At 36.0% G+C, this 26,625-nt stretch overlaps 1 protein-coding gene across 1 annotated transcript; it reads right to left on the bottom strand.

Moving 5' to 3' along the window:
• Positions 1-5,075: 5,075 nt before the first annotated feature.
• Positions 5,076-10,059, bottom strand: slitrk3a (SLIT and NTRK-like family, member 3a). The gene is made up of 3 exons (XM_051134313.1): positions 9,214-10,059; positions 8,854-8,928; positions 5,076-8,002 (listed from the first exon to the last, which is right to left on the bottom strand). The coding sequence occupies exon 3, from the start codon at positions 7,951-7,953 to the stop codon at positions 5,338-5,340; it is 2,616 nt and encodes an 871-aa protein (XP_050990270.1). The 5' UTR covers positions 7,954-8,002; positions 8,854-8,928; positions 9,214-10,059; the 3' UTR covers positions 5,076-5,337.
• Positions 10,060-26,625: the final 16,566 nt, after the last annotated feature.

Below are 26,625 nucleotides of genomic sequence, written 5' to 3'. Positions count from 1 at the left end.
CATCAGCTCATATGCACACATGCAAATATTACATCCCCAATTACACCCCCTCACCCCCCACCATAAGCACTTACATCACAGGAAAGATCGCGCGCACACACAGAGTCACGATCAAGTGCTTGCATAGATATTTCTATCGAGCGGTGGCAGGCGCTGCCAGCTTGGATCGATACACTCAGCTGTGTCTGTACCGTTCTGAGGTGCATTCTAATAGCTCCGAGAGCCAAAGGAAGTTAACTGCCTGCTACAATACAGTACACAGCAACTGCTTTCCAGCATTCACACGAACCTCTCTGATGCATTATAGCATAAGAGCACTTGGTAATGTGATCAGAACATTTCCAGGAATATTCACCACCTCGTCGCTCACAAATGAGTATCCGTCCATCTAGATATAGATTTCAGCCTTGGTAAAGGACTAGTTCACTCAAAAAAGAATATTTGCTAACATTTACTCATCCTAGGACATCCAACATTTAGATAAAGTTTGTTTCCTCCTCAGATTTGAGAAGTATAGCATCACTTGCTCACCAATGGATCCTCTGCATTGAATGGGTGCCATCAGAATGAGTGTCCAAACAGCTGATAAAAATATCACAATAATCCACAAGTAATCCACACCACTCCAGTCCATCAGTTAATGTTTTAGACAAATCCATAATTTGTTTTACATTTAAACCAATGCTTTCTGGAGTCCATAATCCATAATATCGCTTCCTTTAGAGACAAAGTCTATCCTCTGTTGCCTTTTGCACATCAAAATCCACCCACATATTTGTTTAGAACTGTTTTGTCTTGTAAACAGTGTTAGATCTGTGCATATTTCTCTCCTGATTCAGACAAGGCAATATTATGGATAGAGGACTCATATTTTGGCCGGAAGCAATGTTTTAAAGTTAAAAACATCTTAATGATGGATTTGCAAGATGTTAACTGATAGACTTGAGTGGTGTGGATTGCTTGTGGATTACTGCAATGTTTTTATCAGCCGTCTGGATTCTCATTCTGACGGCACCCATTCACTGCAGAGGATCCATTGGTGAGCAAGTGATGCAATGCTACATTTCTCCAAATCTGATGAAGAAACAAACTTACACAGCCTAATCTTTTTTTGGTGAACTATTCCTTTAACATGGAAAAATTCACAATAGAAAAGCATCAGTAACATCTGCTCTGTGCCCTTTAACAGCAGCAGGATCCAGAAAACTATGTGTAAATGCTTTTATACAGCTGCCGCTGCAGATACAGTACCATGCAGATGACACCCCCCACTTCTCTCCATTTATCTATCTGCTCTCATTCTTTGTCCTACATGAACAAGCTGCAAAGAAAACTATGAGACAAAAGAAGAAAGAGAAAACTGCTGTCTTCTCACACCTAAACATCAGCCCGAGCACAATGCTGTCTAACACAATACTTGCAATTGTAACGAAATTCAGGGAGAGATTTTTCACAAGTACGGTATTCAGTTCTTTGTCTCCCTCCTACTGTCTCTCCTCTTTTAAACTGAACTCACACATGCATAGATATGACATGTGATCTGCTTCTCACATGGGGAGGTTTGATGTCTATCAGCTCAGACCTACCTACTGCACCTCTGCACAGAAACAATAGGTAATTGAATACCTACACATTTTAAAAAAATATATACAGTAAATGACACAAAATCTGATTCCTGTAATTAAACTTACACTGAAGTAATTTGCGTTATTAACGCTGTGTGATGGGATTTGAAACATTTCGGCTCAGCTTCATAATTCAGAGGAAATAAATGCTGTTTGGTAATGGAAAATGCAAGACTTCAAATGAATAATTTTCACAGTTCCACATTCTAATTTAAAATCAAACTTCAAAACAGTGCAATCCTAAGGATAAGGACAGAGCTGGAGTTAATTTCTATTCCATTCACATGCAAAGTGATTTCAGCACCTTGGACAGCAACCTTCAGCACCGCCACGAGTCATTAGACATTCTCTATTCCCTCGGGCTCTGAAGCCATCTTCACCATTCTGACAACATCTCTCAAAAAGCCAGCAAATACTTGCCAGAGTAATGAAAAGCATCCACGTAACTCACACAGGAATGTACATAGATATACAGAGACCCTAGAAAGGACACTTAAGCGCCATTTAAAATGTCTGAATGCCTTTTTGACACTTTGTGTTTGTCATTAATGAAACAAGTACATCATAAAAACACCAGACATTGAGCATAAATGCTGGTGAAAAGTCAAATGAATGAAGAGAAAGCAGTTTTCTTTACATTCTGTATCTAACGAAATGTCATTTAGACATTTTAATGTGTCCAAAAATGTTCTGAAGTCACTGAAGGAATAAGATAAGCTATACTAAACCAAGCACGCTTGCCTATTTTAAATTAATTGAAGGTCTTCGATCAATTGCACTCCAACAACACCAAAATTGAGTTCATTTTTGGTGCATTCCAGAAGATCTGACACTATCTGATTCTACATGCCCAACCGCATGCTTGGCCTGTTTAAATTCAACTCTTTCTTCCTCCCCCGTTTCCTTTTTAATTTTCCCCCTCAATCCACCTCCTTGGGTTTTGATCATTTTTAGCTAATTAAGCCCTTTGAAAAGCCCAAGAACAAACCATCAAGAGGAGGAGGAAACTAAGTGAAATGCAGATTCAGTGCTCCATCTTCCAGAAAGCATCGCAACAAGCCCTCACAGCAACAAACAAGCCAAAGACGACAAAGAAGGCGGCCTTGTCAATGGTTCGCCAGGACCAAGCCACAAACAAAACGATGATATTGATGTAGGACATCACTCGATACTACAAACGAGCTACAGTTTGTTGACATAAGTCAAGTATAGATTACATAAACCCCAACCAACTGATCATTTACCAAGAACAGATTTAACAAGCCAAGATTGACCTTAGGGGGATGTATTAAACGGCAAGATGTGGGAAAAACTACAGATAAACACATATGCAAGCAAAGGAAGTTACATGGAATTAAAATCAATACCATGGCATGAAAAAATCTATAGCATTACATTTCAGCAAAAACCTGCACGTCTCAGTAGCAAACAGCAAATTTGATCTGGGTAGGATATGTAAGTAGTCATAAAATGGTCTGGACTCTTCTGGAGTCTATAAAATTGTGCATTAAGTAATGTCTGAAAAGAACAAAATGTCTCCTTTAAGATAATTGGTTTTAGAGTTACATTAGCCATTTTAATAAAACAACAATATTGAAATGAACTGTAGCCAAAATAAAAATGACTTTTTTCCAGGTCAACCCTTAGGAACATCATTCATTCAAAAATGAACTCAGTTGACGCCAACATCATACATCATTAGCTTCGCTACCCTTTAGCAAAAAATAAAGTAAGATCATTACGTTGAAACATAGAGACAAGGACAACCTAAATGTAATCCACAGCAAGGTGACATTGACCATTACTGTCCCCTGAGCGGTTCTTCATCACATTGAAGAATCCAGACAGCAGCTGAACACACTGTTAGCGATTGCAACACAATCTATGAATGACACATTCACTTACAACAGTTACATCTCTCATTCTACAGCAGAATAAATCAAACAAGCTCTGAGAGAATGCATGAAAGAAAGAACCTTAGATAAGATAGCACTTGCATGCACTTTAGGGCACTGCAGTAACAATCATTTATGAATATTTTTTGACAAGAAATGCACAGAAGCTCTCTGTTCGGACACATTATTGATGTGAAACAGATTTGCACAAAAGGGAGTGCTGTTAAATATGGACCAAGCAAAATTTATTGAAGTATTGACAAAACAGGCTGGGTAAATGATGAATGTAGGGACAAAATATAAATAAAATTCTTGGTGGGTATTGAACAGAGGAATGATAAGAAGCTGAATGATAAGAAACAAACTGTTCTGCATCCTTGACAACCCTCAGGAGAAATAATTATGCTTTATAATAGATGAACTGTATTTCAATGGTTATGAACTGGCAAAGGCAAACAGACAAAATATTTGGTTTAAAAAATAGCCACTTTGTTGTCAAAGGGGAGTAGAAAATCAGTTTTTGTTGGATAGATCACTTTCTAATACGTCACTTGAGTAATGCATCAACATTAAAATGACCCCCAACACACACACACACACACACACACACACACAAGCAGAATTTATATTCAAATGCCATATGTTGCACGAAGTCGTATATCATACCTGAAAAACAAAAACAAGTGGCGCTTTCCCTCACATAATCAAACATCAATTTTGTCCATCCACAGACATGATCCGAGTGTGTCTCTCTTTCTCCCTCTTGTGGACACATGTAAAAGTGACATTGCATTAAATATACATCTCAAACGTTGTGTAATTTAGTAAGCAGTGGACAGGTATAACAACATACCTTACAGAAAGACTCAAATCTAATCCAAGGTCTCCTTTTCTTGTCCAAACCCATCGATGAAACATGCATACAGGCAGGAACTCATCTCAACCTGACTCTACTAGCAGCAGTGAGACCTTGATAAGTTAATGTGCATTTTATAATTTGTCGTTTGAAGCGCCATACCAATACGTCAAGTCTATTTCTCACAAACAGTATGCATTGGTACCCTTTTTATTTGATTTAAGACTTTGTATTTTTATTAAGAAGGCTATACCAGACGCATAATCACTATACATTGATTTAACATTACCTTTACAATTAAATCTTTCACTGAAATTACAGAATAAATATATGCACATTTTTAACTTTGTCAAATCTTTGTGAGAGAGAGAAAACATTAAAAGTGCTTCCTAAAAAGCTGTTAGTGATAGTATCCAGAAGCATTTTTCTTAAGAAAGTGCGTCGAACTCCATAAAATCTTGAAGTGTCATTAGATATTCACAAATATTGATCCTCGGGTGCGTCCTTGAGATAGAACTCTGTCTTTTGCTGTATAGAAAATTAAATAGACCACTCAACGGGTAATACGTCGCTGTATCTCTATAGCAGGTGAAGTTTTTGATCGACAGCCTCCTTCTGCAGTCGAATGCATGCAGCAGACTGCAAATATTCTACAAACTGTGCCAGGCGCTCCGGAGGTTCAACAACAAATCTGTTCCGTACAAAAATAATGGGTGGTAACATTGCTGGCTACTCTGAAAAAAAGGCACTTCATTGAAAAATCTGAGTATGGCCTTTCCTCCAAAAGCGACTTGGGGGAAACGTGTGTGAGAGTGTGTATGTGTACGTGTGTGAAACATATAATTTTGCCATGCTTCTTTTTTGATACGTTATCTTTTTGGGCGTGGAAGGGGGAGGGGAGTTTGTGTAGGTGAGTTTACTCTTTTTGTTTGTTTGTTTGTTTGTTTGTTTTTCAATTCAATTAGAATCTATACGATTTCTCCAAGACTTCGAGGTAATCCGGCTTGGTTTGGAGTTTTGCCCTTAACTCGAGGTATTCACTTTGGGTTTGCTCAGGGAATCCTTTCCCCGCAGTGAAAAGTAATGTTTCTTTTAGTCTGGCGTCTTGCTGTAAATCAGGGTATTGCATTCCGGGGGGATGTGCGTGTGCAACGTGCATGTCCTTTAATTTGGGAACGGTGCCGTACAGGCAGTCTACAAAACCCACCGTAGGGGTCGGTCTCTGGCTGTCAATCACGGTGGGGCAAAGCACTCCGTTCTCGTGAAAGCCTGCCATGTCACCTGACTGATTGATGGTGACAATGGTGTTGAGCTGGGAATTGGACACAGCCATTGTCCATTCCTTCTCTTTTTCCAGAAGAGTTCGATAATTACTGTTATTTTCCTTGGTTTCTGCAAACTGCTCGCCCTCGATCTCTCCTTCTCGTGGTTTGTAAATTGGATTGTTACACATTTGAGTAACGGGATGGGGGATGTAGTCGTAGACGTGACCGGGTGGCTTCTCAGGCGAGGCGGTCTGCCTTTCTTCAAAGATCTTGCACTGCATTTGAATGCCTGTGAGGTCCACCTCTTGCCGCTTCCGGAAGGGAAGTTTCTTTCGCCTCCGTAGGACGAACGCGAAAAGTCCGGCGGCCACAAACACGGAGGAGATAAAGAGAATCAGAAGGCTGAGAATCAGCACCGAGAGTGGAACGGCTCCCGTCACTGGCGCTTGTCCCAACTCGGAGCCGCTGGTGGCCGTCATGTCGTTGGGCAGGACTGGAGAAGAAGCGGTGAACTTCAACTCGGGGCAGATGACCTCAGCCTCAAGGGTGCGCAGATCCTTGCCAAGAGCGAAGTCCGGGGTCTTGCAGGTCACTTCCCCCACAACGATGACGGAGCTGAGCTTCTCGATCCACTGCTTGAGCGGGATGATGTCGCAAGAGCAGTCCCAAGGATTCTGGTGAAGGTCGATCTGAACGATGGAGTGGAGATGCTCCAGTACTCCGCTCACGGGAAGGTACAGAAAGTAGTTGTTGCGCAGGTTGAGCCTGGCCAGGGAGGTGCCAGCAAAAGCATCCACGGGCAGGGTGCGCAGCAGGTTGTCATTGAGAAAAACCAACTGCAGGTTTGGCATGAGGCTGAAGGCAGCCGGCTGGATCTCTCGAATAACGTTGTACTCGAAGTACAGATAGCTAAGCGCCTGCAGACCACGGAACATGCCTGGGGTGAGCCTTTCGATGTCGTTGCCATTCAAGTATAAGCTTTTTAAATTAGGTAGGTTCATAAAGGCGCCTTCTTGAACGTACGATATCCGATTGTTACCCAAGTGCAATAAATCCAAGCTAGAGAAGTTCCAGAAATCCGACCTGTAAATTTTCTGAATCAAATTCCCACTTAGATAGAGTTTCTTGGCATTGAGTGGTCGTGGCAGCAGCTCGGAGATGTTGTGGAAGCCTTTCTCTTTACAATTGACAGTGAGGCCCAAGTCATTGATGTGTAAATTGCACATGCACCCTGTCGGGCAGATGATTGGTATAGGGGGTCTGGTCTGGTAGGCAGCGATTGGAGGCTGATTCAGCCCTGGGTAAATGCTACGAGGAGTGGGCGGCGTTTTTGTGGGTCTGGGCCGCTTAGTCGGCTTTACGTGTCTCTCTCTGTACTCTACCGAGGAGGCTGTGTTATGAAAAGATGACAACATAGATGATGGCTTGGTGGGCCAGACGTTTTCGTTGTTAAACGGTAATCTGGGAATGCCATGCTTGGCTTCCAGCTCTGCTTCAGAGAGTAGAGGACAAAGTTCACTCCTCTTGATCTCACGAAGGTCCTTACCGTGTAAATGAAAAGGGTATTCACACGTAATGTCACCCACCAGAGCCGTGTAGGGGATGCGCTCCAGCCACGTTTTGAGCTGCACAATGTCACACACACAGTTCCACGGATTTTCCTCCAGCTGAATCTCCATCAAGCTGCGACCGATGTATTCCAACGTCCCTTTGTAGGGTAGAATTCTCAAGCGGTTGCCACGTAAGTCAAGGTGCGTGAGAGATACGGACCTGAATAATAAATTGGGTAGCACGGGTATCAAATTGTCGTTCAAAATAAGTACTCTGAGTTTGTGCAGGTTCCGAAACGCCCCGCTCTCTATTCTCTTGATGACGTTGTAATCCGCCTGAAGATACTCGAGGCTCTCCAGCCCCATAAAAGTGTCATTCCTGAACACCTCCAGTTTGTTTTCATGCAGAAATAGCTTTTTCAAGATGCTCAGGCCATTGAATGCGCCCACATGTATGTCCTGCAGCGCATTATTCCCCAGATTGAGTGACACAGCATTGTTGAGGTGCAAAAAGCTGTTAAAATACAGCTTGCGCATGGAGTTCTTCGCCAGATTGAGTTTAAAGGGTCTCGTCCACGTCTGGGAGATCTGGCTGACATTTGTAAATCCTTTGCTGTCGCAGTGGACGTGGAAAATGCCCTCCTTGACTTCACAGTAGCAAGGGTCAAAGCAAGGCTCATCTATTTCTTCCGACTCGTCCAACAGAGGGATCGGCGTAGTCCATCCTAAAGCTATTGTGCTTAGCAGGGTAAACCACAGCATCCTTCCGCCGAGTCCTGATGAAGTTAAGGCTGAGAGCCACTTCACAGCACTGCAACAAAACACGGAAAAAAAGAGAGCGTGTCAGATGAGAAGGCTCAGACGGCGAGTGACAGTTGCAATGCTTTGAGCGTTTCACACAATAAACTACACGGCAAACACCTCCTCCTTCCACATCATGACATGTTTACGATAGAGATCATGCATTATCATGGATTTGACATCTTTCATTCGATGATAGCTTGCATTACACCCAAAAAATGGGACTCAAGGGCATAATCACCACTGATGTTTTTTAACCGCTGAATGAAACAAAGCACATCTGAACTGTTTAATGCATATCACTGTTAGAAACTGTCAATTTCTCACTACATCAATGAGAAGCACAGACATTTGGAAAAATATGACTTGTGTCAATTCTGAATAGCCATTCCTTTCCATGCTCATGCAAAGCTCAAAAACATTAGATCAGTAAAGCACGAAATAAAAACAAATGCATACTTAAATCGAATCAACCGCTGTATCCACTTAACATTTAAAAAAAAAAAATGACAGGTGCATCCTAAAACTGTCGCCAAAACGCCAATTAGACCTTTAATGCGTAACGGAGGTTATTTGCTTTCCACAGTCTGAACGCACTTAATTAGCGCAGATGTTATCAGCAGATCAGTGGAGAAACTCAGAGCCAAATGCTGCTGAGTGTGCCACACTCTGCGGATCTTGGATTTCGAAAAGAAAAAAACGACCAAAAGCCCTCGAAAGATCCTTGTTTTCCGTCCAGAAGAAACTGCAATTTTCCATGAATAGCGCACTTTGTATTTTCCTCCCACCCTTGGTGTCCTGGCTTTAGCAATCAATTCCAATGTCCTTCCATTCCCAAGCGATAAAGTAGCGGATACCTACTCGGTTTTAGTGGTGTCCAACTTTACATCTCCAGGGTTTGGAGACGGGTGGTCCCAGGTTGCCTCCGATGGTTGGCTGCAAAGAAAAAAAAATGGAATGCATTCGAATGAAACGCGTTAGAAAATCTCCGTATTTTACGCACAAATAAAAATAGTTAAACTTAACATTAAACTTGCATTGTAGGTATTTTTATTAAAAATGCGTTTGCTAAAATGACTAAAAGTGGGTGATTTGTACAGCAGTCTGCGCAGTTACATCAGAAACAAATCAATGCATCATTTGGTTAAATACAGAGATTATTCTGTGGATCACCCAGATCATTCTCCAATCTCCAAAAGTCTATGAACGCTCAAAATTCACCTTTTTCACCGGAGCATCCGAAATAAGACGAGTTTAAAGATTTCCTGTGCTTTTCCCCTATCTCTCTCCCTCTTTTTCAGTCTCTCTCTCTCTCTCTCCAAGACCAAGAAGAGAGAAGATGAAGACGTGATTTGAATGAAATCTCCTTTTTTCCTATAAAGGTTTGTTTATGATGCCGGTTCGTTCAGTTCTGGAGCTCAGTTCCGCTTCTAGCGGTTCGGTTCGGTTCGTCCCACTGCTGCGCTGCTCGCGTCTCTCATCGTGCCGGAGAAAAGCTTCGGATCGTCACGGAAATGAGCTTTAAGAAAAGCGAGCAGGGAGGGAGAGGGCAGAGATTGGAGAGAGACGGCGTTGGCGGAGAGGGTTGGGATGGAGGAGGCACGAGCTGTTGAGCGCGCTGAGTGCCGCACCGGGAGCGCGCACGCATCCGTGTATTCTCTCTCTCTCTCTCTCTCTCTCTCTCTTTTTCTTCATCAGCGATGTAACGTTATGTTATAGGGCGATCTCATCTCCGATTTGTGTGCAGAGATAAAAGTCACAGATTATTTAACACGGAGCTTCAACTCTTCTGAGGCTTTAAGTGTCCCATTCAGTTCCGTCTCAAACAGTTTTTCATCTTTCTTTCCTTGGAAAATGTTACTTCATTCGTTGAAATGCGAGTCCGCGCTTCCTTGGGTTAACACAGCAACATTACAAACGAAACTACCAAAAAAATCTGTTTATTTTCCCTCTGTATATATTTAGTTTGGATTTATCTGCAGTGAAGACAGCTGAGGCAAATTCTTCCGTATCGTCCTCCAGTGTGAATCTCTGCGCGCTTCCCGCGCTCTGTCTTCCCGCGCCCTGTCTTCCCGCGCTCTGCCTGCAGCGGGCAATCTAGCTCTGCGCGTGGGCAGTGGCGATGACAGGATACCTTTATTCTGCAAATTTACATGGAAATGAGGCAGAGGTTATGGGTAACCCTCTGTAATATGATTTATTAATAACATAAAACATTATTACTTCGAATAATGTTAAAGAGATCGTTAATATGGATCCAAATAGATATGCAATTTAACTTTGATTTACTGTGAAAGAGTAGATTTATTTCTTAAATTCAGTTTCTATCCAGAAATTGTCTTACTAAAGGGAGATGAGAGGTCTGGTCTGTTATACTTACTACTGAAGAAAGCGTAACGGCAAACTTGGATCACGTGTGCCTTAAAGCAGAAGTTCACTTCCAGAACAAAAATGTACAGATAATTTACTCACCCCCTTGTCATTCAAGATGTTCAGGTCTTTCTTTCTTCAGTCGATAAGAAATTATGTTTTTTGAGTTCCAGAATTTTTCTTCATATAGTGGACTTCAATGGTGCCCCCAAGTTTGAACGTCCAAAATGTAGTTTAAATGCAGCTTCAAATGGTTTTAAACAATCCCAGCCGAGGAAGAGGGGTGTTATCTAGCGAAACAATCTGCCATTTTATAAACAAATTGAGAATTTATATACTTTTTAACCTCAAATGCTCAAGATGTCTATTTTCTGCACTGCGCATGCGCACTCTGTGCAGTTCGGTTCAATACAGTTAGGGTATGTCGAAAAACTTCCATCTCATTTTCTCCTCCAACTTTAAAATCGTCCGACATGGCTGCAGAAGTACTGAGCCAGTGTTTACAGTGTTTACGATTTTGAAGTTGGAGAAGAAAACAAGATGGGAGTTTTTCGACATTCCCTAACTGTATTGACCTGGATTACTCAGACTACAGACCACATATGTGCATCACAGAGAATAGACAAGATGAGCATTTGAAGTTAAATAGTATATAATTATTTTATTTTTTTTATAGTAAATAACTAATAGTTTCACTAGATAAGACCCTTCTTCTTAAGCTGGGATCGTTTAGAATCATTTGAAGCTGCATTTAAACATTTTGGAAGGGCACCATAGAAGTCCACTATATGGTGATAATTCCTTTAATGTTATTCCTTAAACATAATTTCTTTACAACTGAAGAAAGAAAGATACAAACATCTTGAATAACAAGGGGGTGAGTAAATTATCTGTAAATTATTTTTGTTCTGGAAGTGAACTACTCCTTTAAAAACCAATCACATTACAGCCTTGATGTCACAGAATTTCAGTCACAGTTGTACGATACTCAATCGCCATTTACAGATGCCATAGGAATGAATCGGAAGTGCCGTAAACTGAATCCCACCTGTTGCAAAAAGTGTAAGTGACTCTCTTATAAAACGGAATTTATTTTGTGGTAAACTCTAAAAATACTTCAATCCAAAAGTATTGTTTAGTGCAAAACATGTTGAAGATTAGCAGATAGGCTGTCGGTTCATTAAATGATAAGCCGTTTCTTCTAAAAAGCTGTTTATTCAGCATAGTGAAGCCTCTCCTCCACTGACATCCACGTTCTGCCAATCCGGAAGCATTACTATTATCCGTTACACTTTTTTGGCTAATGTTTGCAAGCTTGCCTTTTAATGGTTTGTTCTATCCACCCTATTTTCAGTGCGGAAGTAAGCCGTTTTCTGTAAATGTACGAGACTTCATTAGCCGAAAGAGGGAAATAAGAGCAAAATAATAAATTGCAGTAAATGGTAAAACTGTTTGCACTACAAACCAGTGTGTTCATAATTAAGATAATACATAATATGGTAAGACACACCAGTTTGCAATATCAAGCATCAACTGTTTTGTACAGCTAAAAATAGCTGGAAGAGAATGACACTGGAAGCCAGACAAATTAAATTTACAAATGGCCGCACACACTCTTAGGGGAAAAATAAGATGGATAGGTACTGTACATACTGTATATCGTAGTCTTAGCTACTAAAAAAACTATGGAACATTTTCACCGTTATTCCCCGAAAACAAACTAACAAAACATAGTTCATTGTCCAATAAAATGCAACAACTCGCCGCAACTTATATTTATGGAAAATAGTCTTGACAACATAACACAGTTTGACCTTTCAAAACCTTTTGACTCGCAACCTTATAGCTAGAAGTTGTGACAACTTACCTTTGATAACTAGCCTTGGTCTTCTCTATATGTTTTGTTTAGGAATGTACTTGAACTACTGATCTGTTAATATTTAACATAGGTCCTGTTTTCAGTTACTTAATTAAAGTTATTCTAAAGTGGAGCGTAGGATATGTTTAAACAAATTTACACAAGATTCTGTAATGAGATGTTTCTGTAATTTTCATGAGTCATGCTTAATTGGATTGTTCAAGGACGATAAATATTGCGTTGAGGATGGTGATGATGATGATGATGATTACAGCTATAACTATCATGACTATCATTTTGGTTATTACAGATCAGATAAAATCTGTGATGCTAATCAAAATGTTTTCATGACGCAGGCATAAGGCTGGTAACTCTGTATTTTAATTTTCCTGTGGTGTTCTCACCCACGTCCGTCCTTCTGAATAGATAACTTCCCCAAATGGGTGTCACCAAATCCTTTAAACAGACAAAGATACAAAAGAACACCTATTTAATTCATATAACTGAATTCGATTTAGATAATGGAATTTGGAACTAGGCTAAGATTTAGATATGAAGTTCATCCAACATACAACCGTCGTGTTTTACTGAAATTAACAGACCCTTCTTGCTTATGTAGGCTACAGGTATGTATGTGTTCCTTTTTAATCAGGATTAGTACTTTGAAATCAGCTTGTGTAATCTGTCCCATTATATCAAATGCTGATTGAAATAGTAATATGAAATAGATCGTAAAAAGCATCCAATTTTCAGATTAAATCATTGCTGGTTACTCACTTAAAAACAGCAGCATTTTTTATATTGCACAAGATTTGAATTATTGTGTTGTTTCTTCTTGACAAGGGAAACTTCACCACCATTATTTTACAGATTACATTTTTATGCCTTTATTGGACTGGATCTGAATTTAAATGCAGTGCAAGCACAGCACACTCTCATGAAAGTTGAGCAAACTAGTGAGTTATGATTTAAGACTAAGCCTATGGCAAACAAAAGGACCCAAAAAACCACAGGGTCAGTGGGAAACATTTGCACTCTGTGCTCACCTTTCACAATGCATTGATGCATGCAACATAAAGCCCCACCTAGAGGCCTTTTCTGATTGGCTGGTTAGTATCAGTCATGACGGCACAAGGTGGATTAACGTCTGCAAGAAAAAGAAGAGGAAAGAGAGAATGAAGGGGTGAGTGAAGAGAAGGTTTAAGAGCGTCATCTGGGTTGGTGTGCAGCAGTGTGTAAAACTGCCAGTCAATCATCTTGTCTTGTGTGAAAGCCATCTTTCATTTCTGCCTCTGCCAGTCACTCCTAAATCCCTTTATTCCTTTTTTTTTTGTTCTGCTGTTTTTCTCTTCTATAAATCCCAGTGTACTGAAGCCAGTTCATAACATGTGTTGCTATTTTCCTCCTGCTTAATTTGCATTCTTTTTCCATCAGTATGCAATTCTCTAACCACTATTTGCCATTTCTAATCACCTCTGATGTCACTTCTTGTTTTTTAATTAATGCCAAAACATGCATGTCGTAGTACGGGAAATGCAAATTCTCACATCCACTTGTGACTGCTTTGCTCTGAGTAATGCTGCTGCCAAAAATAGAGTGCATGCACTTTCCCCATAGCATAGAGATTTAAATAAATAAATATAAAAAAATGAGCCATTTTAAATGGTTTGTTAACCAAACCAACCTAGATTTGTTAAAAGAAGAAGAAGAAGACCTACAGGTCTGATGTTACATTTCAATTTAAATTATTATTATAAGTGTAAAATAAAATATATTTAATTTTATATACACACTGCTATTTAAAACTTTGGGATCAGTAAGATTTTTTTTTTTTTTTTTTTTTTTTTTTTTTAAAGTCTCTTATGCTCATCAAGGTTGCATTTATTTGATCAGAAATACAGAAAAAAAACAGTAATATTTATTAATATTATTACAATTTAAAATAACAGTGTTCTATTTTAATATACTTTAAAATATGATTTATTCCTGTGATCAAAGCTGAAATTTTTCAACAATTTTTGCTGCTTGATACTTTTTTTTCAGGACTCTTTTGTAAATAAAATGTTGAAAAGAACAGCATTTATTCAAAATAGAAATGCCTTGTAACAATACACACGACCATTCAAAAGTTTGACGGCAGTACATAAAAAAAGAATACTTTTATTCAGCAAAGATGTGTTAGAGAGATAAAAAGTGACTTATATTGTTAGGAAAAATGTTTTATTAAATGCTGTTCTTTTCAACTTTTTATTCATAAAAGAATCCTAAAAAAAAAGAGCAAAAAAATATTGAGGAGCATGGTTTTTCCACACTGATGAAAACCAAGTATCAAATCCACATATTAGAATGATTTCTGAAGGGTTGTGCAACACTGAAGAATTGTCGAAAATTCAGTTTATTTATTTATTGCGAAAAATCAAGGTATTTATATACAATAATGGCATCCGCATCATTCGCAATGCATCATAGGAGCAAAAGGAATGGGTTTTTACATTGAAATGTCTTTACACCATTAAATAATAAATGTTCAAGGTGTCCTTTGGCCTGAAACAACATTTCTCTTGTCACGGTTCATCAGCCACCCTGGAATCTCTCCGTCCTGAAAACAAAAATATGGCAATGTCAATCACATACAAACTCATCTTCCATCACTAAAGTACTTGACATGTCCAGCCTTAAATGCAGCAGCCATTACTCACAGTGACAGCAAACTGACTTGACATTGGAAAGGTTATTTAAAGATACTGCACTTTGATGAAAGTGGAACGCTTATTCCTCTACGCATGTTGGATTTGTAGAAGACCCAAGTCAGTTTGTGTCAACACACTCTCTCATTTGAAAGAAATGTTGACACACCAGTGCATTTTGTAACTTTTCACCAAGCTAAGTACAGCCATGGTCAACGGAGTCAATAGGTCTGTTGATTTGAGGCAGGTGTCATGTTGTGCTTCAGCTCTCTTTGATGTATCAGGTCACGGATGCACATGAATCTGTGGGCAAGCAGCTCCCAAAAATAACACCGAGAGCATGAGGCAGTTGGTGGAGCCATGTTTCACTGTGGCAGAAAGCCCGGGCGCTGTCTGTGCCACAACTATGAGCATGCCGTACTTGTGCCAAAGAGACATGAAAGACCACCAGGATTACTAGAACATAGGGCAAATCCCCCCGTCCACAATAAACTCCTTTCAGCAAATAACAGCATTCCACTCAGACATGCTGGAACTGTGAAAATTCACAATGTATAGTCCGATCAATTTCACTTTTGCTTATACGTTTGGTTAGGGGTTCGTTCAAATCCCTAACCCTAAGAGTTAACCTTCAGTGCAAAACACTCTAGCAAATGCATAGCAACGAGCCAAAACACTCAAAACACAGCAAGTACATGCCAATGGCATGGAAACCAATATCAAAACATTAGCATCAAGCTGGAAAGCACCAGTCACATTTTCTTAATAAAATGCAAAATGTGCAAAACCCTTCAGAAATGTGTATGCTAACAAAGGATGCATTTATCATTTATTTAATATTTTTGCAATTTAAAACAACTATTTTCTTTTTTAATATATTTAAAAATTCATAAGATCAAACCTGATTTTTCAGCATCATTTTTCCAGTCTTCAGTGTCACATGATCCTTCAGAAATCATTCTAATATGCTGATTTGCTACTCAAGAAACATTTCTGATTGTTATCAATGTTAAAAAAAACAGTTAATGTTTTTGTGGAAACTGTGATAAATTCTGGTTTTCAGTAGTCACGGATGAATAAAATAGTTCAAAAGAACATAATGTATTTGAAATAAAACTTATTTGTAACATTATAAATGTCTTTACTGCCACTTTTGATCATTTTAATATGTTCTTGCTGAATAAAAGTACCATTTTCTTTCAATCATATCATACATTGTTAAAACCCACTAAATTTTAATGGAACATGTCTCAAAACACATTACATGAAACAGTTTTTTTAATGGTTAAAAGTTGATGGTTTGTAATGTTTGTAATGGTATCTGTTGTGGAAATCATTAGAATTTCTGTGATGTATTGTTTTTTTTTCAGCAGGGAGTGAAATACTCTTAGAGCAAATATTAAGGGAGTCGTAAATGTAGGATTGACATGCCCATTATTTTTAAGATTTTCTCCTAAATTAGCAAGTTGTGAGCTACTTTTATCCTTAAGATGTTGTGTGAATACAGGCCCAGATATTTGAATAAGTACAGCGTTTTCTTTACTCAAGAAACACTGTCTATAAAGGCAAATGTTTTTGTGTTTGAAGAGCGGAGAAGCATCGTAACATTTGGCGTCTAGTTGTAGCCAATATACTTTTGTACGTTTTAAATATCCTGTGCATAGCGGTTTATTTTTTATATCATAAGATTTTAGCCAAATGTATTAAAGAGCAAGAAAAACTGAGCACCAATATAGCTACAACAATCTTTATAACCTGTGAATTGATGAAAACATAATACTATTAATTTACTGCCTCAGACGCGGCTATTCTATTGACAGACAAAACACATAGGCTACCTCCATAATTTGCTCCTCAAAAACCTTAACTAAACATAACTATTACAACAGCTACTTTACTTGCTATCGCAAGCATCAAATTAAGAGTTTATTGAAGGAAAACTCTTAATAGTGAACATGCGTTCCCTAATCTAAAGCGTTACTGAAGTTTTTGCCTACACTTCCATTGTTTATCAACCATCTTTCACTCCATCTGCCTCTGTCACGACACACTTCATTTGTGACTGGTGCCCGAATTTGCCACCTTGTTCATTATTGCCTCCCTTTGAAAGCCAGATTTCACAGTATTTTGCCAGAAGCTGGAAAAACACCCTGCTTGCTTGGCTGCCTGCACCGTGTTCCAGATCTTTTGCTGAGGTTTCTCCAAGGCTGACCCAGAACATCAAAAGCACTCCAAAAATATCAAGCATGACGGGGCTTTTTTTAAATTCTCTTTGATTCGATGTTTTAGCGTGGAGCCGGCTTTCTTCCCAGTCTCTGGGTCAAACAACCCTGCTCTTCTTCTTCAATAGGGTCACAAGACATTATCCAGAGGATTTTCCAGAAGCTAGCAGGATGGCGACCCAAATCTCAAAAGATAGCTGTTGATGGGAACAATAAGGCATCCTGGGAATGTCTCAGGTAATTTTAATACAGTTTTAACAATGATTTTCACATACAGCCACCTGATTTCGAGTGTTTAGGTTATTATGGTGTTATTTTAGTACTGTTGTAGTATGTATTCATATTTTCAATTAGCTTTTATTTCATTATTTTAAATTTAAATTTTATTTTTAGACTTTTTTTTGTATTTTCAGTCATTAAATGAATGAATGAATGAATGAATGAATTTTATTGTTTTTTGTTTGTTTTTTGTTTGTTTGTTTGTTTGTTTGTTTGTTTGTTTGTTTGTTTAAAATTTGCCAAGGCAAATTTTAATTATGATTTTTTTTTTTTTTTTAAAACACAAATTATATATGCAAACATACATACACAGACTGATTTCAATTAACATAAAAAATGTTAGTGAGAAACAACTTTTTTCTTTCAGAAATGACTAGTAAATAAATAAATAAAGAGAAAGTAACACGTTTACATACAGGAAAATTTTCTCATTTTAATTATTATTATTTTTATTTGTATTTAATACACATTATATATATATATATATATATATATATACACACACACACACACATACATACACGTTTAATTAAAATTTTATATATATATTTATTTATATATATATTAATCACAATTAATTGTTTGCCAGCCCTATATGCACACATACATACACAGATTGATTTCGGTTAACAAAAAATGTTAGTCTAGAAACAACTTTTTCCTTCAGAAATGACTAGTAAATTAACAAATAAAGAGAGAGCAACACATTTACTTACTTACTTACTTACTTAATTTATTTAATGATGTATTCATTCATTCATTCATTCATTCATTTTCATTTTCATTTTTCAGAATCTAAACTTATTTTATTTTTTATTTCAGGTAGTGGGCAAGGCAACATTTCTAATTTTAATTATTATTATTTTTATTTAATACACACAAATGATATACATACATACATACATACATACATACATATATATATATATATATATATATATATATATATGCACAGATACATTCACACAGATGTGTTTCTATTAACATAAAAAAAAAATAGTGTAGAAACTACTTTTTTCCTTCAGAAATGACTAGCAAATTTGCAAATAACCAGCAAATAACACACTTAATGAATAAAGATGAAATTATATGTTTTCCAAATGTAGTCCAATAATTTTGTTTACAACTTTGTGAACATAAACAGAAAAAACATAATGCTATTTTGGGAAATTACTATTAAAATATCTTATCCAATAGAAAATTAGTCTGCAAATAATGCTTCGCATGGGACAGATGTCAATCTCCCAAATGGGGAATGAAATCAGCTTCGTCTGTTTTTTTTTTTCCCTCCAGAAGCAGTTTGCTATGGCCTAAAACTGTCCCATTTTGCAAGCATAATATCTCAGAGGTATACTAATTTACTCAGAATATGAAGTTCTAGAAAAAATGGGAGAGAGAGAAGGGTAAAATCCTGCAGAGGAACTACTAATAGGCTGAAATTTAGCATAGTAAGCTAAAACGTTAACAGCCCCATCACCCTCAATGCCCACACCTGTATAAACACCTTTTCTTCTCTGACAACGTGAGACTGTAAAAGAACTAGGACACAATTAATCAGACCCGTATATGTGGGTAAAAAGAATTAGACTGCAAGAATGCATTTATATCACATTATGGCCAACAGCTGACAACTAGTGCAGCTAGATTTTTACCTTCTCTTAAAGAAATATGAGGTTGGCCAAAGTCAAAAGAGTCAGGGCTCGGATGCCTCCTTCAATGCTTCAAGGATATTTAATTGTTTGCCAATGCAAATTCCTAAATTTGAATGGAAAATACAATAAAAAGCACATTATTTGATGTCTTAGTCATATCTGTAGCACAAACATGGGTTGGAATTTTGTTTAAAAGTATGAGCAATAGCAAACAGCACTCAAAACAAGACCTTGCGCTTGCTTATTCACAGTAATGCGATTTTAAACTGCTCTTCAAACATAGAAACAGGGCTGGCCTACTTTACAGCTCCTCTGTTTGGCTTGCACATCACAACGTTCCCTGTCTTTGGGCCACAGCTGAGTAATTAGGCCATGGTAGTGTTGACGCAGTGTGTGGTGACCCCGTAAAATGATCAACACGTTCTGTATCGCTCTGAGAAGGACAAACAGGAAGTCGGAGAATGAGAAGAGGAAGAAAACAAGGACGATGAAAATCAGTCAAAGTTGGGGGTCAGTATATTTTTTTAGTGAGATACTGAATAGTTTGAACTTTTTTTTATTGTCATATTTTCATTTTTGTTAAAGTTTTAGTTTTTCATGCTTGTTTTTTTTTTTTTTTTTTTTTTTTTTTTATGTCTTGTTTTTTAAAATTACTTTAATATAAGTTTTAGTTTCAGCTCTTTTAGTACATCAAGTTAAACTTAAAAAAACTGACTAGATAAATAAATGATTTCAAGTAACAATTTTTAAATCAACTTTCTATTAATCTATTCTATTCATTCTATTATATTGTAAAAAAAAAAAAAAAAAAAAAACAGTATCATGGCATTGATAAAACAAAATGTTTTTTGGTAAGCAATATATTAGAATGATTTTAGAACAACATAAAATTGCTTGTTATTTTTATTAAATTGCAACATTTTTTTTCTGTTTTTATCAGTGTTATTCTAGTGAGATACTGTTAGAGCTTTTATTAATAGTTTCAATATTTTTAATATTTTCTGTATTTACTTTTTGTTAAAGTTTCAGTTTTTGTGTGTGTGTTTGTCATATTTAATCTTTTTTAATATTTCTATTTAAATTTTATTTTTATTATTATTATTTTAGTTTCAGTTAAACTGAATAAAAATGAGAAAAGATCTTAGGGATCCAGCAGAATTTAAATAAATAAATAAATTCAAGTAACGATTTTCAAATGAACTTTATATTCATCAAAAAACAAAGCATAACAACAACAACAAAAAAAAAACAAACAAACAAAATATTCTGAAGTATCATGGTTTTTAATAAAAAAATTAAGCAGCACAAATATTTTCAATATTGATAATAAAACAAAATGTTTTTTGAGCAGCAAAATATTAGAATGATTTCAGAATTACTTAAAATTGCTTTTTTGTTTGTATTTTTTAAATTTTTGTTAAACTTTTAGTTTTTGTGTGTGTGTTTTTGTCATTTTTATTCTTTTTTAATGTTTTTATATAATTTTATTATTTTTACATTTTTTTGTTTCAGTTTTGTTTTCAGTTTTCAATTTTAGTACATCTAGTTAAATTAAATGAAAATGAGAAAAGGTCTTAGAGATCAAGCAGAATTACAAAAAAGTGAAAAAAATAAACAAACAATAAAAAAAACACAAAAAACAAAAACAAAAACAAAGTAACAATTTTCCAATGAACTTTCTGTTCATGAAAATATTCTGAAAAAGTACAGTAACATGGTTTTTCACAAAAATATTAAGCAGCACAAATATTTTCAACATTGATTTTCTGTTTTTACTCAATTTTTTGATGAAGTCTTTTTTTTATGTTTTTGTGTGTGTGTTTGTCATTTTTAATCTTTTTAAATATTTCTATTTCATTTTTTATTTATTTATTTTAGTTTCAGTTATTTTAGTACATCAAGTTAAACTAAGTTAAAATGAGAAACGATCTTAGGGATCCAGCAGAATTTAAAAAATAAAATAAAATAAAATAAAATAAAATAAAATAAAATAAAATAAAATAAAATATTAAAATGATTTTTAGAATGACTTAAAATGGCTTGTTATTTTAAATTGGAACAATTTATGTTGTTGTTGTTGTCAGTTATTGTACTGAGAAACTGTTAGCGCTTTTTAAAAAGTTTTTAAAAGTAATTTTTTAAAAAAATGTATTTTTGTTTTTACTTTAATTTTGGTTAAAGTTTTTGTGTGTGTGTGTTTTTGCCATTTTTATTCTTTTTTTTTTTTTTTTTACCATTTCTTTATAATTTTATTATTTTTTATTTAGTTTCAGTTATTTTAATACATAAAGTTAAATGTAATAAAATATAATAAAACTAAAATATATATATATATGCTGTATGTAATAAAACATTTACTTTATTTCAAAATATAGTTATAATGTAAATATATGTAAGTATATATAAATATTTTAGTTTGTAGTAACTTCAGAAGTGAAACACATAAATGCTATTCTTTTGAACTTTATATTCATCAAATAATCCTGAAACAAAACATACAGTATTATGGTTTCCACAAAAATATAAACAAATATTTTCAACATTGACAACAATATGTAATGTTTCTTGAGCAGCAAAATATTAGAATGATTATAAAATGATTTAAAATTGCTTATTTTAAACTGCAACAATATTCCACAATAATACTGCATTTTTATCAAATAAGTAAAGCCTTGGTAAGCATAAGGACCTATAAACTTCTGAACAGTGATGTATACTGTAAAATCACTATGGTAAAATACTCTCTTGCATTAGTATTTATATCCTTGTTCAATTTAGCAACCAAAGAAGAAAGCTGCACGATCAAAGGAATTTTAATAAACACCCCATCTCAATTTTTCATACCTATAAACCGTTTCATGTGAAACAGGTTTGACACACTTTTGGACCAGAGACATTTTGACCTGTCGCCCCACCAGAGGTCAACTAGAAACTGTGTGGACATGTTAATTATTGCAATTATCTTCCTCGACTCATCTGGCTGCCTAAAGGCCAAACATCAAGACAGAAAATTCGCCACACTGCCCACAACAACCACAGGACAAATATGAGACACTGATTGTAAAGTGACGGTGAAGAATTATCACAGAAAGAAAAAAACCTCTATGGTAATTACTGTAATTCATGATAATTATTGCTCCAATTAAAACGTAATGTGAAGTGAAGAGTTAATGATGTGCCAAACGTCAGAGGTGAAACACTGAACAGGAGGTCTTAAATTAGCATATTCAAGCATTTCCTAAACCTAAATGTAGGTAAAGCTTAGCTGAATAACTTACATCAACCTTTCTTTTGTGAACTAATTGAACTATTTGTCTTTTTCCTTGTCAATAATGGAAGCAAAACGCAGATTGAGATTGAGAGAACTGGGCGTTTTGTCCTTTTTTTCACAAATGAGAGGACATTTTCTTTAAATTAGCATTGTACAATTGCAAGAATTGCAACCTTATGGGAAGAGTACAAAACGCTCGGTGTTAGTGCAAATGAGTTTAAAATGACGGCAATTACGGTAATGACGACAGTAACGCAGATGACAGAGAATATGATTGTTTATTGAAGTAGCACAATTTGTCTGTAAATCAAGCCTTTTTTTATGTCGGATGAGGCCTTCTGCCTTCAATTAGGATGAACATTACATCAAAATACTACTGGGTAAAATGTTCAAGTTTGGTTGAAAACAGATTCGAATTGCGATCAAATAATGAAGTGACTGAAAAAAAATAAAAGAAGATAATTTGAAAATATTACATTATTCTGTTTTGGTTCAAATTTATACACTCTCAGGCAATCCAAAATGTAGATGAGTTTGTTTTTTCATCAGATTTTTAGAAATTCAGCATTCCATCACTTGCTCACTATTGGATCTGAATGGGTGCCGTCAGAATGAGAGTCTAAACAGCTGATAAAAACACCACAACAATCCACAAGTCCATCAATTAACATCTTGAGAAGTGAAAAACTGCATGTTAGTAAGAAACAAATACACCATGATGACATTTTTATATTTAAACTATTGCTTCCAGTTAAAATATGAGTCCTAACATTGCTTTCTCCGGCGAAAAAGTCATCTTGTCTGAATCAGGAGAGAAATTTGCACAGATTAAGCACTGTTTACAAGCTAAAAAACATCCAAAATAGTTCTAAACAAATATGTGGATGGATTTTATTGTGAGAGGACAACAGGAGATGGACTTTTTCCACTGACTGAAGTGTTATAATGGGTTATGGACATATATTTTGGCCAATATAAGAATATAATATAAGAAGAATATTTAATATAAGAAGTTCTATTTTTGGCCTTTCACGCCAAAAGCCTCAAACTGAAGGAAAAGTAAATTCATGTCTGTACAGCAGAATGCAGTAGAAGAAAAGTCAACACATTTCAGCAATAAAAAAGAATATCTTGAGTATCTTAAGTAATTTTTGCTTATTAGTATGGTTGAATTGGATCATTGAAGGTCAGCAGCAAAGACACTGGTTAATAAAATTAGATTAAAAACATAAAGGATATTTGTATTTAACATATTTAATTATTACAGGTTTGCATCATACTCTGAGTTGCATTTCACTATTTTTATTCATTCTGAGGAACAGTGAATCCGTTTTTGTGAGTGAGATGAATTAATGCATGTTCACATTTATTCTAGAACTAAAGTAACACCTTACTTCCCATTTCTCTCAACATGGGGGCAATCAATCAATGGGAAAAAAAGTAACTGCCGTTACTTATTTAAAAAAGTAACTCAGATATTTTCTTGTGAATTGAAAAGTAATACGTTACTTTACACTAAAAATCCTGGGTTAAAAACAACCCAACTTTTGGTTATTTGGCAACCCAGGGCTGGGTAAATATTGGACAGAACACATGCTGCGTTATTTTGACTTGATTGTTGGGTTAAATCTGTTTACCAAACATGCTGGGTTATTTTAAGCCAACTATTGTTTAATAATTATGATATTGCTGGTTTAAAATGGACTAGAACTTATAAAAAAACACACAGAATTACTAAAGGCAACAGCAATAATCAAAAAATGAATGTTTATTATTAAGCAAGAACACATGGACAAAACGCAAGACAAACTGAATTTATTTGGGTGAATACAGTATAGTTTACAATATTACATATGTTTAAACTCGTTTAACAAGTATTTTAGACATAAAAATGTAACATTTAAAAGTGGCAATTTAATTTGCGTGTATTCAAACGTTCTCTGTAATCGCTTTTTACTAAAATATAGTGCTAACTGTTATGCTGGTGTGTCGGCGAAATCTGAGCCATTGAAGGGCTGCTGTTTGCCGGGTTAACTGCAAACTTCAGACCACAGCCTCGCGTTTTGCTCATAGCTGAAAGATGCCATGACTGACTCCAAAAATGGCCCATAATCAAACAGTACTGACATTAAAGAACATATTTTAAGATTTAACTCAATAACGAATAAAATCCATTTATTTTATGCAAGGCAAAAGGTGTTTCCATCCTGTGAAACAACTGCTGCTGACGCAGCTGACTGACATCTCGTCCTTATGTTGCGTTGTGTAAAATAATACAAATAAAGAGCACAGTAAAGACTACATAAATGCAATAGCATGTATACAATCCTTTATTTTGCTGAAGAAGTGCAAATCTGTGGCGCTGAGAACCGCTCTCTCTTGTAGAGGACTAGAAAACTTGCGCTCTAACTCAGCAGCTGGGTTGTTTCGTCAGAGACAGGATCAACCCAGTGGTTAAAAATGGCCCAGCAACTTAGTTACAGCACATGGGTAAAAAATATTAAAAATAACCCAATAAAATGACCCAACAAGTTGAACCCAGCATTTGGTTTAAAAAACAACCCAGCATTTGTATTGTAGTTACTTGAAAAAGAAATGTGATTACATAACTCGTGTTACTTGTAATGCATTACCCCTCAACACTGGCATGAGGGAGAGTACAATTTCAGCAAATTTTAATTTTTGGGTTAACTGTTTCTTTAAAGACCCCTCATTTCTGTTGTGTTCCAGATTAAATCACTGAATACAAGAGCACATCCTCTGTGTGGCTTTCCAAAAAAATTGTGTGTTGTGATTGCACATGCTCCGTCTGTCAACTCGACACCTGTACGCACACCTTCCATTTTGAGTGTCATCACACAAAAGGATTTGTTGACATCAAGCGCAGTGAGATGGAGAACTGAAGGGCCTCTATTTTTGTCTTTGTGCTTCCCGCCCCAAAAATACTACCTTGTTGCTCTACTTCCAGCTCTTAATACCTGCCGTGTTCAATATGCTTTTTTTTTTTAAGCATGCAAGCAGCTGACTGACACAATAAGGTGTTTCAGCCCTGGGACAATAAATGGATACAGCTGAAGAGGATCTCGATCTTACGCGATAGGCATTTTTAGCCACTTCTGTGTGTAAATGTATTTTATGGTTTTACAAACAAATCCTGCGGATATTCAGCTCAGCTCAACACATTTTCACACTATTACACAGCCGCAGAAAAGGTCTATTGAGGTTCCACTTTCACCCTGATCCCTTAAAGCAGCGGTTCTCTAACTGTGAGGTGCGTGGGAGACTTCCCTAGTTTTAAAATCTCATTTAGTTTCTCACATTTAAATCTCCTGTGCGAAAACCGATGAACTTTCTGTGCAGTTCTTCACACAGGTGTCGAGTGCACTTGTTTAAACAAAGATCACTGATGCACAGGATTTGATTGACAGAAGGGAAGATTAGCAGGGAATAATGGCTCAAATTCAGTCTCTCGCTCATACAAATCTATTAAATGGTTTTAGAAGACTTTGAACAGCACGAGTTGGATGGACTCTTTTATAAAACTTTTATGTGCTTTCTGGAGTTTGACAGTTACAATTCTCTCATCCATCTCTTTTGTATTCCATAGATGATTTATTTTGAAGGGTTTGGGAATTCAGACAGTGAAAACAGAAAACACTTATGAAGCATTGTTGTTGTTGTTGATATTTTTCTCAATAAAGCTGTTTCTGGGATTCAACAGAAAGGGACAAAAACCGAAAGAATGTGACAAAGGGGGGCATGACAGATGTAAATGTGAGAACCACTTTCTTAATCCTCATAATATGCAGTATTAAAAATCTGTATAAGATTTTTGCATTTCGGGTCATTATTTGGTTCAGCTAAAACTATATTACATATATTCAGCAACGTGAAAAAAAAAAAAAAAAAAAAAGTTTTTTTTTTTTGTTTTATTGTTTATCAAAAAATAAATAAATAAAAAAAAATAAAAATAAATTGATATATGTGGAAAAAGCTAAATGTACACTTTTTTGCACTACTATAACTTCAGAGGTAAATGTAACATTTGTAAATGGTTATATCTCTTAAAAAATAATTGCCAAAAACATAAATAAATAAATTGTAACACTTTACAATAAGGTTCATTAGTTAACATTAATTAACATTAACAAAGATTAATACATCCTGTAATAAATGCAAAATATTGCAGTGTTACCAAACAAACAAACAAATAAATAAGTACATTGTGTATTTATTTATTTAAAAATATGTGTTTTTTGAGGGTCTTAAAGAACTTTCCTTTTTTGTTGTTGTT

This window comes from Labeo rohita, chromosome 18 (genome assembly GCF_022985175.1).
Source record: "Labeo rohita strain BAU-BD-2019 chromosome 18, IGBB_LRoh.1.0, whole genome shotgun sequence".
In the NCBI taxonomy this organism is placed as follows: Eukaryota; Metazoa; Chordata; class Actinopteri; order Cypriniformes; family Cyprinidae; genus Labeo; species Labeo rohita.
This window is presented reverse-complemented; position numbering and strand designations above follow the sequence as displayed.